General features: G+C 41.5%; 1 protein-coding gene across 3 annotated transcripts in view; it reads right to left on the bottom strand.

Moving 5' to 3' along the window:
• The window catches only part of cldn19 (claudin 19), a 12,662-nt gene extending 8,574 nt beyond the window's left edge, over positions 1 to 4,088 (bottom strand). For all 3 annotated transcript variants that reach the window (XM_005726683.1, XM_005726684.1, XM_005726685.1), the window contains exon 1: positions 3,307 to 4,088. In XM_005726683.1, coding sequence (XP_005726740.1) covers positions 3,307 to 3,529 — 223 coding nt within the window. In that variant the 5' untranslated portion in view covers positions 3,530 to 4,088. The remainder of the gene's footprint in view (positions 1 to 3,306) is intronic.
• Positions 4,089 to 15,265: the final 11,177 nt, after the last annotated feature.

A 15,265-nucleotide genomic window follows, 5' to 3' on the forward strand; every position in this document is an offset into this window, starting at 1 on the left:
TATACCAGTTAAAGGACCCATATAAACTTGTCAAAGCCAACTCAATAGTGTGAATGTCTACAGCATTCACACAATGCTGTGTGAATGCTGTAGACATTCACACAGCATTTGAAGCATTTGTTGTAGGTAAATATCAACATTAGTGTCTGTGTGAGTCCACACACACTGCAAACCCTCATTGGCTGTTTTGGATGCATACTAAATATTTGAAATATTTGTCCTATAAAATCATTTTTTACCATGTCTGACTCTCAGCTTGTTTTTTATTCTAAACAGTGTGAACCTGTGTAAACCATGATATTTTTTACTCAGTATAGATTACTGTAGCTTAAGACAACTGCTAATTACATCTGCATGACTTATCTGATACCACCCTTAAATGTGCATACAAGTTAAGCATAAGGTGTGAAGGGCAGAAGCAAGACCCCAGCTCAGATCAGAGGAGGCATCAATGACAACCTTTGTGAGTAAGTCAGATAAAGTATCAAAAGAAGAGCTAGCATGGAGGTGGGTTGCAAAGTAGCTTGCTTTGCAGAATTTTAATTCCGTTCCATTCAATTGTATTTATATAGCACCAGATCCCAATAACAGATGTCTTAAGTTGCTTAATAATGTAAGGTAAAAACCCTACAATAATACAGAGAAACCCCAACTATCAGACAGCCACCTATGAGCAATCACTTTGATGACAGTGGGAAGGAAAAACAGTTTAAAAGGAGGAAACCTCCGGCAGAACCAGGCTCAGGGACGTGCGGGGCCATCTGCCACGACCAGTTGGGGGTGTGTTAGGTTGAAGCAGCTCTCATAGGATTTTCCAAATGGATGTGTAGAATGGTATCAGCTGAGCCATCAGCTGATGTGGGCTGATGTAGTAATCAGCTGATTTGCCAGAATCGCTACCGAGCTGAGCTGACTTTGTGGCTTACCAGAACTTACACAAACAGAAAGTGGAAAGGAAAGTAGCTCCCACCTGGATGTCAAACTAGTGTCCTGACTGACAGTTTTATTATGGACATTTTAGCCTTTTTACAACACATGTATTTGTGTTTTTAAAGACATAGGTCAAGAATCGTGGAGTAAGCAAAGCATGGGGACAAAGACTGACAGATGGGTATAAATGTCAAATAGTTTGGAGGGACATGTTGTTGGCTTTGATCTTAAAAGAAATACAAGAATCTAATACAAGAACATTTCTACCTAACTGGCCATAGATAAAGTAGGTTTGGCTGACCAAATGTGCATACATTTCAAGATGTATTGTATAATAGAAACTATTTTACTATGAATAGTGTCTTCAGAAACTCATTGTCAAGTTCGATTTATAAAGCAGACTTAACCTTTTACATGAATGTCTGGCATCCACAGGAAACATCTATGCCTTTTATGTCAAATGTGCAAGAGGTTGCTATTTAGTGCGACACACAGATTGGTCGATATGTCTTCAATGTCACGCTCAGATTTTACTGGATGCAAAGAGCTGTCCTTTCAGCACCACCATCCTCCTTCACCTCATCTGGCAAATAACAGCCATCTGTTATTTTGACCACCGTCTTCTTCTTGAGCAAAATGCTCAGTAAACCTGCAGCACTTTCCACCACATTTGCTTGGCCACATCAGCACAGTCTAGTGAACAATTATACCCGCCGTCACATGCTGCTCCTGCTGCGAACATACCCAGGCGAGAGGAGCTCCTTCAGACCTATTTGTGCCTGATCAAACCAATACCCGAGATTCCGACCTGATCCGGGACATGTGATTAAATCAGTTCTGTTTCGTAATGTGTCTGGGGGAAAATCTAAACAAAGCAGGGATTGTTCAAGAATGTTTTATTCTGTAACAATTGGGTATGTTATCCTAGTCCTAACCCTGCCCCCTGTTTTCTAGATGAATTTCTGGTAATTTGTTAACATCTATAGAGTTTTATAAATGTATCACCTGTTTATATGATTTAAATGGAAAAGCTTGGAACATAAAATCTGTCATGCCAAATGACTGTGTAGTCTTTATTTGAAAGGTAACCTCTTCTAGTTTTGGAATAATTGTCCATCTAGCAAAATCCAACAATAACTTGAGGAGACTCGATGGATGTTAAGAGGTTAACGGACAAGTGGAACAATGTGCTCGTGTGGGGACGATAGAGCACATTCTGGGAATATCTCTGGACTTTAGCTCAACAACTACCCTTTTCTTCTCCTAACAGCCTCTATTCATGCCCAAAGACAATACACTGTTCTTATTGCTGCAAGGAACCAAAGGAGATGGGAGATCAGCTCGGACGCCCCATCACAACGATCGCCATCAGAAAGTGTGTTGATAGGAGGACTCACAGAATCGCCAAAATGTTTGCAAATTCCCCTTATTTGTTGTTCCAAGGAAAGCGTGCCACAGCAGTAACCACAGAGAAAAACAAATGAATTGTATTGTGAAAGTGCCTTCTGACCAAGCCTCCCCCCCTTAACACCCGCTAGTCTTTCATTAGAATCTCTAATAGGATCATTTAAGCAGACAGTAGATGGATGGATTCATATAATCTGTGTGCCTTTAATTATGACTCACTAGGTCCAGCTCACAGATTGGAGATGACAGGAGACTCGTATTCTGAGCTAATTTACGTCCGAACCCCACATTCCTCACCCCCTCCTACTCATCACACTCTACACATGGTGTTTTGGAGTTCTAATAAAGAAACTAAGCTGTAATAAAGATGTGAACAGCAGCATTTGAAGTAAGATTTATAGCTTGCATGTTTATTGCATCCCAGTTAGCATTTAGCACTCAGGGAGTTGTTTTTCCTCTGTTTTTGCTGCTGATTAATGGCAAGAGTCGGCACACATGAATGGGCCATACTATAATAACTGTGTAGTATATAATAACTATAATACATGTGTAGTGTACCACAAAAGATGTTTCTTGGGAAAATTTTGTATAACAAAGCAGAACAAAAGGTTGACAAATGTTACGGTAATTAAAAATATAAAATAAAAGAAGGAAAGTAGTTTGAAAGAAAGGAAGGAGTGTGATTGAAAAGTGAAAAAAGTTTATCAGCACATTAGCAGTTTAATTGAATTTTACTCTTCGTCATCTGAGTAATTGTACATTGAATATAACTTCACAGTAACTTCACATCCAACAGAAGCAAACCTGAAAATCCTTTACAATGAACCTGCACTCCAAACAGAAGTGATACCTAACATCGATCGTAATGGATTTCGTTAAAGACAAGGACATCGCTGTGAGTAGGAAAAGGGCACTGCTACAAGTTAGAGATCCTTGGGTTTTAGGAGCAAATTCAAATGTGGTACTCACTGTCCAGCGAGAGCATGGAGTCAAAGATCTTGCACTGCACCTGTCCCGTACTCTGTGAGGCACAGCTCATCCACAGCCCCTCGTACAGACCCACAGCCGTGATGATGGCATCGCCGGCGTACGATGACTGCTTCCACTGGGGCAAGGCAGTTGTGGAGATGATGCCAATCCAGCCACCCAACGCCAGAAAGTAACCCAACAACTGTAGACCTGAGTTAGCCATCCTTCTCTAACACTGTCTCTCTGTTTTCTGTCTTGTCTTGTTCTTTCTCTCCCTGCTTGACTCGCAACAGCTTCTAACTCCTCCTAATGCGTCGCCCTTTCTTTGAGCGGTCTCTGTGGGCACACTTGCTACTTGTCTTGCTTTTCTTGCCACTATCTGGTCCCTCTGAGCATCTCCTTGTGCTCCTCTGCTCCAATTCGCATTTGTAGAACTCTCTTCTGTCTCCTTGTCTCTAATGCTCTCTTTTTCCTCTCCACGTCCTTGCCTGGTTTTTCTGCTCCTCAGTGAAGACAACGAGCTGATCTCTTCAGATCAGGAATCTCTCGTCTGATTTCTTGATCCCTGTGAGGTTCAGTCAAAGTGAAGAAAGAACTGGTCAGCAGTTCAGTTCATCAAGCATTACCGCTGGGCTGCCTCACACTCTGCATGACTTCCTCCAGTCTCTCTCTCTCTGTCTTTCTCTCGGTTGCTTGCTAACTTTCGCTCCACTACAGTCTTTCTATCTACTCCAGGCTCATGTGGCACAATGAGGGGTAGAAGGAAAAAATGGGAAAAAAGAAAAAAGAAACATGTGGACACAACAAGCTGACCATGGAGGGATGAATAAATGGGTTGGTTTCTGATTGGACTGTGTTGTAGCAACGCCTACTGGGAGGGAGGAGGAAAGGGTTGATAGAGGAGAGTAAGAGCCGTTTCAAACAGAGAGGGAAAGGAAAAGCAAAAAGATCTGGCTTTGGAGGGAAAGCACCATGGGTGGAGACAGAATTAGGCAATTCTTATAAGACTGTGCTAATCCAACCGGGGAATTCCAAAGAATCAGTGCATGGTACATGTGCTGATTCTTTCAAAGTCTACCCCCTCCGTTGGAGGTGTGGGGAAGGTTGTGATGAAGCGCAACAAATGTACATAAATCAGCTCCAAACAATGCCGAGCCTGTAAAGAGCATGTCACATCCAGACAGGCTCTCTGCAAATTATGGGCCGCCAAGGCAAGCCTCCCCTTATCACCATGGCAACCCCAACAAATGAAGAGAGAGAAAGAGAGCGCGAGAGAGTTCAGCCAACTGTACATCCTTACCAGCTGTAAATGGAAGACACACTCCGGCCCTTTGTGTGTGTGTGGAGAGTGCAGGAACCCGTTTTTCCCATAGCTGCATGCCCTATCAGCTGTCCTTCAACTCGCCTCATTAAATTAGCTTCAGTTCACTCCAGACTAACTCAATAATTCTATTCTGCCAATTAGAGTGTCGACACACTGAGAGACACAGCCAGTTTCTCACATCTATAAGAGACATGTCTCACCCCCACCCTGCTCTCACACTCACACACACACACACACACACATGCACTGTCTACATAGTAAACATGTTCTGGTCAGTATCCTCAAAGTTGTTTTGGGGTGGACACCAAAGAACAAAGAGTAGTTTAATGAAAATTGCCTTTTCTTCACATGCTCTCCAGCTTGTCTTTTTGTCTGCCACGTCTACCTCTCCTACGAAGTCAGCCTTGAACTTGAGCAACAACAACATCAAAAACAAGTGAACATGCATGTGACCTAACTAAAACCACTGACCTTTTCTGAACACCTGCACAGACCCTTACATGGAGAGCTACAACTTTCCCCACTTCTTATCATCGCTATTTGTGTAGATCTGGCTGTGCGTACATGACTGTGACTATTGTGTGTTTTGATGAGAGGTTTCACATATGAGGGCGAGTTCTGGTCCGAGCACAGAGGTGACCGAGAGGTCGAGAGGCAAGAAGAGATGAAAGAGAGGCAAAACAAGTGCTCAGGGTCATGTGTAGTGGGGTGGTAAAGAGGGGGCTTTAGTGAGGCTTTGAAGACCCTTCTAATTTTGAGTCATAACAAAAGACTGTTGCTGGTGAGGTTACAGAAGTACAAATAAAACTGAAAGTCGGCTGAGCATTGTTTGAATTTGAAACATATTGCTTTGAGAATTCACAACAGTGTGCCAAGTACATGTTTAAGCAGCGGATACTACACCAGCATATTCACTACACAGTCAAAACAAATGAAAAAAATGTCACGGACTCAAATATATATGGACTGTCTTTAGCTTTTATTACTGCAGGCATTTACCGTGACATTGTGTCCATTAGTTCACAACGTGTATTTCTGTCCATGTATTTTGTCACGAGCTTGCAGTGATGATGCGAAAGTCACATGTCTGCATTAATTCTTCTCTAGCACATCCCAAAGATGCTGAATGAGTTTAAGGTCTGGAGCCGTTATGTCCCATGGTCCCTGAACTACTCATGGCAGTGTCATTCTGGAATATTGACCAACAAATCAATCAAGAAGTTTATTGTCTTATAAACTGCTAAACTAAACTAAACTAACTAGTTTAGACAAACTAAAAGTAAAGAATAATAAGCATAACAACAGTGAACTTGATGATAGAGGCATTGCTCTCGAAGTGGATGCAGTTGTAGGTGAGGAGGATGCACAGGAGTGGACTGAGCCTGGTGTCCCTGAGCTCACTGTTCTTGTGCATAATGTCCTGGTATCAGCTGCCATTAGCTTTTATCAGCTTTTATATAAAAATACCATTAATGAAAAAAAACCTAGTAATTCAGTATATTCAAGTAGTCACCTGACCTCATTTTTTGAAAAAATACCCGAGACCATAATACTGCCTTTGTACCGTAAATGTGAAGGCATGATGGGTGCATTACAACCTTTCTTACCTCACCGCAATGCACTGATCATTCTGCAGCACGGTAAATCTAGACTCTGACCAGATGACCTTTTACTTTAGAGTTCAATACTTCCAAGAAAATTAAAGCTTTTTGTGCAACTGTTACTGTCACTGTTAACTTTCTTAAGGCTATACAGTTTTTTAGCTTAATTGAGTTATTTTGTGTTTTTAAGATATCAGTGCTATTTCATGTAATGATGCACGAGTGTAGCCGAAGAACTAGATGGAACAAAGACCACTGGTAGTTGATTTTTCTGCATCAGTCATGTCCTTTCACTGCAGGTTGAAACACTCGTGAGCTGCTCTAAGAAATAAATTATTAAAACATGAGATTATGCTGATATTAGTGAATGTGTTGCAAAACAAACAAAGTCCATTACTCAGCCTTATTTCACCTCAGGATCCCTGTACCATCAGTATGACCTCTAGCCCTCATCACTGTGGACAGACCCCTTCACTGCTCTCTGCTCTTACCTCTTTGATGCGACTCTCCCTAAACACGAAACCACCAAACGTGGTTAACAACCCACGCACACACAATTAAAACATCAGGGGCCAATCAGATTAGCCAGTGTTACCATTGCTGTGTGAAGCACATGTGGACATGTAAACAGTATTGGAGGAGAATTAGGCAAATCAACGGGCAGGTCATGGATTACTGTATTTGAGAAAAGTCATTGTTCAGTGAAGCAGACTCTCTTTGATGTCACATGAAGGAAAGTTACATGTCAAGAAAATAATACAAAACTGGGAATACTTGGGATGCGAGCTTGTGCATGAATTAGAAGTATTCCCAGAGAGCCTGTAGTCCTCTCCAGTACTCTGTAATTACAGAATGTCAAACCTTTCCTGTTAATGGTTTTTACTCAGAGCCCACATGAGAGGGTGGTGCCTGAATGAATGCTAACTAAGCACACAAATGAATAATGTATGCTTATGCCCCAAGGAGAGCTCCTCTGGGCAAACTCAAGTATCCCTGAAGAGACTGTTGGCTCTCCTCATTAGGAGTTGAACAGGCCGTCTTCTCCACAAAGCAGACAGCAGTTTCAAGTGCTGTGATACACAAAGAATCAACAGTGACAATGCAGTAGAGACAGGCCTGTTGACTGATGGCCTAATTACACTGATTATGTCATTTTGGGTGTCTACACCCTAAAAAGACACCCCCTTTACACCCTGTGAGAGGTTTATGGGAGCATTTTGAATGAATGTTCCACAGTCTTAAACATTGAATTCTTTTCGTCCTGCTGTTTCCTAAACTCACTGTGGTTAACCCTCGTCTCACTGACTGACTGGATTGGGAGGAATGGAAGACGCTCTTCATTTGGCCATGCTCTTCTTCCATTTACCTTCCATTCTGCTTATCCCACATCACCTTAATGTCTCTCCATCTGTACCTGCCTCCATCCTCAACAGAGGATACATGGTTCAGTGGGTGCCATCAGTCTCTCTGTCCTCGCCACCTCTCTCCCTCTCCACAAACTTCTACAGCTCTAAGCTGAGCTTAAGAGTCAGCTGAGCTGATCAAAGACTGTAGCCATGTAGTGGCTAACAAGAGGCGAGAGTTCCCAACGACACAGGACCTCCCAGGGGTTTCCAATGACATAGACCTACTGTAAGTAGAATCAAAGTAGAGGGACCTGCACTGATTTTACACTCTTCCTGTGTGGCGTGCATGAGTAGCCATGTACACAAACACAAATGTCTGTCTGTTTTCAGTGGAAAAAAGGAAACTATTCATGCAGAAGCTGATTTCAGGTCTATTTGATGTTGTGCTGGTCCACTCTAGTGATTTTATGTCTGCAACAAGAGCCACCTTCCATCGCCTGTCATGCCCTTAGTGTGGGCAAGGCCCTGGTCATGTTCCCACCACTTGCTTCTTCCTCAGCCCCTCCTTCTTCTCCATTTACCTCTCTTCTTGTCACGTTGACCCCTTACAGTTGCCTCTACATGCTCAGGCCCACTATTATCAATCTAATTAGCCCTAGCAGGCTCCACTTCCTACTCCCCCTTTCCCCCAGTTTCTTCTTTTGTCCTTTATGACATTTGTCCTCTGTGTACAGTTGCCTCACATTAGGGTTGCTGGTTGATCCCAACAGGAATGAAACTACAGTCCTCTGGAGTAATAGGTATTCATACATGTTAGTAACTCTTCTACAGGAAAAGTCACTTTCCATGCTGGTAAATTTTGTGTCAGATGGTCCCACTGTTCAAATACTGTAGCTAACTGTCTAGAGCATTCACCGCTAATAAATGAGTATCATGTATGCGTGATGCATCGTGTCTTGCCTTTCCAGGTCTTTTAGTCATATCTCATAGTTGGGGAAGGAGACACAAATCCCTCTGCAGTTTCATCAAGAAGAGTATCGATCTTAAAAACACGACCAAATTAAACATGTGGAGCTTCCTGCTGTGGTAACCCTTTGTGAATAAATGAGAAGCTGAAAGCAGCTTCCACACTGAATAAAAAGACAGGAGCCATGTAGTGTAGTGTGGTAGATGATGAGAGTGGAGTCTAACAAGCTGGAGTTACACTGATCCTCTGAGGAAAACTCCACCTTGCTGATGAAGCTGCTGTTAAAAGTTAATTAAATGGAGCTGCTCTTTAGCAAAATCATCAGGAAGACTAAGATTTAAGATTTTAAGCATGAACAAACATGGTGTGAATAGAAAGGGTTCTCTTTTTAGTAACAATGCTTCTCTGCTCTCTTTACCCTGCTCTTTATCCACACAACAAATATAAATTAAGCTGCCTACACTTCCTCACGTCTTCGGCTTCTTCCGTCACTGCCTTCCTGTCCTCCACCTCCTGGCACCTTATTACCCTCCTCCTTCTGTACCATACCATTGCTGGAACCAAATCTCTTGCACCTGCATGTTCAGACTCTATCCGCTTCCTTAAATTCCTGCAACCACTGTGCTGATCTGGCCCTTGAAGAAAAACAGGGTTGTGAAGAGGAGGGCAAAAGAAAAAAGGGGGGAAGCAGAAAGGAGAGCAGTAAACCTTTTAGAAATGGTGGTGGTGCTGGGGAGGGTTCCTCTTATGAGTATGCATTTATCTGCAGCCGGAAGGAGCTTTATTGTAACCAGGATGCTGAAAAATGCCTGCTTTTAACAAGGCCCTCTGAAAAAAGGCTTTCTAGTCTGGAGTGGAGCCTCTAAGTTCTTCTTCCTGTTCTTCAGTAGCACTACAGCTCCCTCTCATCATAGAGTAGGCTTTTTACAGGTATATAAAGTCTGACATTTAGGAACCTCTAATACAGGTTTGAGTCTAAGAATCTTTAATGTTTTGTGTGTCTTGTGAAATATTACAAATCAAAGATTTTTTTAAGTGATTGTAAATGCAAAATTTGCAAAAGAAGGAATAAATAAAAAGTAATAAATTACCCTTAGAAAATTAAAGATGAATATGACGATGTTGCACAAAATTTTAAAGACAGATATTTCAATCTTAAAGTTCAGTTTACTTGATTTAAACCAAATATTAAAAATAAAACTGTTAAATTTCATGTTTCAAGCCTGTCTGTTTTTTTCAACTCACCCTATGTTGATATGAAATCCTGTTGTTCAGCCATAACACAGTTTCACTGAATCTCTAAGACCTGAAAGAGTTGTGCCAGCTATTCACATGCAAACTAAACTACATTAGGGTACAACCAGGATAATCTTCAATCTGTCACAGGCTAACACAGAGACAGACAACCATTCGCACGTTCACATTTATGGGTGTCCAGTGTTGTTCCAGTTACTTGAAAAAAGTAATTACTTACTTATTACTGATTACTTCTCCAAAAAAGTAGTCCTGTTACTTTACTGATAACTTATTTTCAAAAGTAATTAGTTACTTATTTCTGTTAGTTAGTTACTAACAGAAATAAGTTAGTTAATTAGTTACTTACTTAAACTTGATACACAACCTGAATAAGTAATAAAGCAACAGACTTTTCAGCCCAATTCTATTTTCTTCTGCATAACCCATCATATAAAACTTAACCAAATGGAAAGCCTCTTTTTTAAAAAGGCTTTATTAGTTTTAATCTTTTAACTTTATGCACATTGCATCAAGTAAAATTAAATTATATTCAACAGTGTTTGACTGGAAGAAATGTGTTTAACATTTCAACCTATTTTCTGCATATTCCAGCATATACATTTTTTTACACTCTCTCTTTCAAATAGATGCAAGTAAAACACAGCAAAAAATAAATAAAAGCAAAGATTCTGCGGCACTGAGTCCTGTCGCTCTTAAATCTATTTTCACCTGTTTAGCAGGAGTGGGGGGGGTGGAGGTTTGCCCGGCGCCACAGCGTTCATGTCAGTGGGAGGATCCGGGGGTTTCTCTGTGAAGGTCACCTTCCCGTGGCAGCGTGCTCGGAGCTCGCTCAGATCTGAAGTTTAGTAATCACTCCATATTATCCATTGTTGATCTGCACACATCTCTTGCTGCCACAGACGTCACACGTCATTGTCATGAGACACTCTCACAAACAAAATCACAACGGTTTAGTAACGCAGTAAAGAAGCGTGCTTATGGGAAAGCAAAAGTAATCTAATTACTTTTTTTTTGCAAAGGTAATTCCTTACATTACTTGTTACTTGAAAAAAGTCAGATCTCTGTGGGTGCCTGCATGTCTTTGGACTGTGGGAGGAAGCTGTGTACCTGGAGTGCCCTGGCCTGATGGCAGAGTCAAACTCATGACCTTCTTGTTGTGAGGCATCAATGCTAACCACTCTGCACCCGCGCCCTCCTAAAAAATCCTAAACTGGAAATGTGTGCCTCCCTGCAGCACTAGGCTCTGTAACTGTTATGTCAACATAGCAATAATGTACAAAGTAAACTTGATATGATAGCCTTTAAAAAATAAAATAAAAAGAAAGGAAACAGACCACAAAAAAGAGCATGGACCCCAGAGAAAAACATTTTCAGCATTTTATTTGATTCTGGTGTGGCTGGCACTGAAACACAGGTACACGGAGTCTAATTACTAACAATAAGAAACTAACAATGCTAGTTTGTTGTCCCATTGTGCTGTCCGTGTGCAGGCCCAGAACACAAACATGCACTTTTTAGTTCATTATTTCAATGGATGTAATGCAGTGTAGACATACAGCTGTAAATGCACCCTCTGAAATGATTCTGTATTCGGACACACACTAGTGTTAATTGTTGCTGTTGAAATGCTGAATGTCATGATTACATAATGAAAGAGTTATTGCAGAGGTACTGGGTTACATTGTGTTTCACTATGCCTATTATGGAGGCTGCCTTTTTAACTGTGTATAATTACTGTCAACAAAATTAGTGGGAATATATCTGGTCTTTAGTGCATTTGCTTCCTGTGTTCCTCAGCACGTGGCTCTGGAGTGACGGTAGTTTAAGGTTTGCGTTTACTCTTTTCAAGTTTGTCACTAGGAACACAGAAGCAAATTTACTCTTCTTAAGAGTAGATGTGGAATAGCCATCTCCCCATCACGTTTTCATCTTTTCATACATAGCACTAACCAGTGGTATGAACCAGACGTGGGAACCAACAGCCCTCCAATTAGTAGATAACGTTTTTCACCTCCTCCTCCTCCAGTATACAATTTAGCATTGTCTTCCTGAAGTATGCACACGTTGGTCTAAAACTTGGATAGACTTTTGTCACAAGGGCGACCTATAGCAGCAGCCAGAGGATGCATGTGCAATTCAAATGATTTGGTCAGTAAATTGGGAAAGTTCTCCTATTTTAATAAAGTTTAGCTCAGTCAAAAACAAAGACTGTACAAGTTAACAGAAAATATGGAAAGAAGGGGGTTTTGGCCATGCAACTGTATGTGACCGTGAACCTGATGGTGAGAACTTTGCAGTTCACAGTGTTTTCAAATTTTTGCATTCCTGTTGTGTTTATGACATCAGAACAAAGCCAATGGCCTTATTTATAGTTATGATCAAACAGTTACACTCTTCATGGGCATGATTGTGACATAATCCTGGGCTCTTAAGGATTTCTTTAAGCTGTTCTGTGGCCAGGGTGGGATGATTGCATAACATATATCTTTAATGATTTTAAATAACAACAATCATGTGCACAAGTTTGAATTTATTTTGGATTTTCTCTAATTCACACAGGGTCAAAAGTATGCATAGTGTCATGGTTCTGGGTCATTCTGACCCAGCTTCTTCAGTTCTTTATATTTTGGTATGTTTCTATAGTGTCGATTATTATTCTAGATTAAGTGCAGCGTCTTCTGCCTCCTCGTAAGTAGTTTCTGGTTTCCTGTTTTACTTTGGAGGTTCGTGTCTGGCGTCAGTGTGTTCGGTTTACTATTCCCCTGTCTTGTCAGTTGTGATTTCTCCCAGGTGTGTTCCCCTCCTGTCCCTTGATTACTGCCGTGTGTATATTAGCCCTGTGTTACCTTTGTTCTCTGTCGCATCGTTAATGTCTACTCACCTTCATTCTGTACTCTGTTTTCCCGTCCGTGTGTATCTGCCTGTTAGTTTGCATTTTCCCAGTTTAGTTGGTCCGCTGTTTACCGGCAACCTGCTAATAAAGCGGTTATTTTGAGTTCTACTTCGCCTCACTGAAACCTGCATTTTGGGTCCTTCTCTCCTTGCCTGCCGGTACGCGAACATGACACATAGAGGCTCCAGTATATGCATATGCCACCACTAGTATTTGATTCAATGTCCCTTTGCAATTCAAAGCTTTTAAACATAGTCCACAAACCTTTGATTGGAGTTTGGGGCTTTGGGAAGGCCATTCCAGAAGCTTGCTTTATCCGTTCTAAAACCAGCTTTGATGGAAATCATTGTCGTGTTGGAACACCTATTTGTGTCCCAGTTTCAACCACCTGGCTGTTGATTTGAGGTGAAGTTGAAGAATTTGGAGGTAGTCCTTCATTATTCCATCCAATTAGCGCAGAGTACCAGTACCACTGTCGGCAAATAGAGCCCCAGAGCATGATGCTACTACCAACGTACATGACAGTACAATGTTCTTAGGTTTGAAAGCCTCACCTTTACTCCTCCAAACATGTCTCTTGTAATTGTAGCCACATAACTCAATCTTTGTCTCATCAGCTCATTGGAGCTAGAGGACTGCTGCCTCAGAGCAAGAAGGTCCTGGGTTTGATTCCACCATTTGGCCAGGGCAAACCGTGGAAACCAACCAGTTTAACTGAACTCTGCCAATTCTGACAAGCCAGAACCTGATTTACATTATCTGGGGGAAGTACTTTCAAAAGCCAAAATACACATGTTGAGAATCAGTTATCAGTTATCAGGTTAGAATCAGTCTAACCGCTCAGAGCTGACGGGTTAGAGTTTGGATACTTATTAAATTTTAGGTTTTCAGGTTAATCACATGTTTCTCATTGCCCCATCTTCCTCATCTATGTCAGGAGCATGAGCTCCTGACATAGATGAGACTTAGGTTGTGATAATTCTGAATTATTCTTGAGAGAAGTTCATTTTTTTGTTTCTCACTGGACTTCAACGTTATCTTTCCTCAACAACTATCAGCAGCTGTTACAGATCTTTCTGATCTGAGATTCAAGCTCTAGACCCAACGTGAGAAATTAAATGTGCATGTATCACACTACACGATCAAAGGGGTGAGTATACGAGTACAGTGGGGTCGTTAAGATGACCTGTGAGTGAGGGGGTTTTCTGTAGTTATGATGTGTGTGAGTGTGCACATTGTATGTCAATCCAACATCAACAGACCGACAGTGGGAGGCAGAGGAGCAAAGGCCTGAGGGTGAACAGCTGAGTGTGACTATAGAGAGATTAAAAAGGGAATGTGGGTCTTAATCCACTATTGTATCGCAGTCCTCTGAGCCTCCACTCGCTGAGAGGGGCAAAGAAAAGGCCAGCATTCCTCCCAGTCCTCACTACACAGCACACAGACCAGGGGCTACAGACGCCATTCTCTAGCCATCTGGCCTTAACCAAACACTGAACAGCCCCTCAATTCTGGTCCGCTCCGGCCCTCCTCCCCTACCTCCACGCACAATCCATCTCCTTCACCCTCCCACCCCCAGTTACGCAGCTATGTCACAAGCAGGTTGTTACTACACTAGCCATATTGAACAAAGTGGAGGTGCACAGCTTTATTTTTCTTTTTTTTCACTTCAATTTTATGCATATGCTACCAAATTGCAACAATAATTAACTCAAGGAGCCTACAATAATACAGAGAAAACTTCAACAACCTAACAACCCCCTGGAGCAACCAGGAGCAACAGTGGGAAGGAAAAACTCCCTTTTCACAGGAAGACACATCTGGCACAACCAGGCTCAGGGAGGGGCGGGATAAAAGACACGTTTCTTTTACCAGGTGCAAATTTATCTTGGTACAATAAAAATACACAAATTAAATGTCTTTGATTAATCGATAAATATTGTTCAAAAGGATTTTTTATACATGATCTCTTCAGTAATGGGGGAAAAGTTACGTCTGATTTTTACATCAAACATGCACAGGGTGACCATGAACACTTGACATCAAGTTAATGACTCATTCAGGGCCTTTTTCCTGTATCACAGCTTTTGCTAAGCAATGCATCAAAATGCCGTCCTCAGCATGAATACTGAAGTAAAATATCTGAAGTATCATACAAAGATAGTACAAGCAGCTCGAGATAAATGATTAGGGCATCATCACCTTGCCATATCACTAAATCGCTTCCTTCCAGATGCCGACTTTCTGTCCTTTCCCATCGTAAGAGAAGTAGGTCAAATTCCTCGCTGCTCATATTCAAACATCTACCTCCTGCCTGGAAGTGTGAAGCAAACAGTGCTGGGTTTCAATATATTTGAGCAGCGAGCCTGTGGTTTTGATCTAATGGGAATATTCTGTATTTTTGCAACTAATAAAGAGGAATTTTATTTAGACAAAAAAGAGAACATAGTTTTGTATTTGTTAACTTGAAAAACACAGGACAGGGTTATATTTCAAGAGCTGAAATGAGACTAAATGAAAACATCATGAAGGAATGACAGTGATTGGCACTGCTGCAGGTGAAATATGTAA

The sequence above is a fragment of the Pundamilia nyererei genome, unplaced genomic scaffold, assembly GCF_000239375.1.
Source record: "Pundamilia nyererei isolate P.nyererei 1_Seehausen unplaced genomic scaffold, PunNye1.0 scaffold00021, whole genome shotgun sequence".
Lineage (NCBI taxonomy): Eukaryota > Metazoa > Chordata > Actinopteri > Cichliformes > Cichlidae > Pundamilia > Pundamilia nyererei.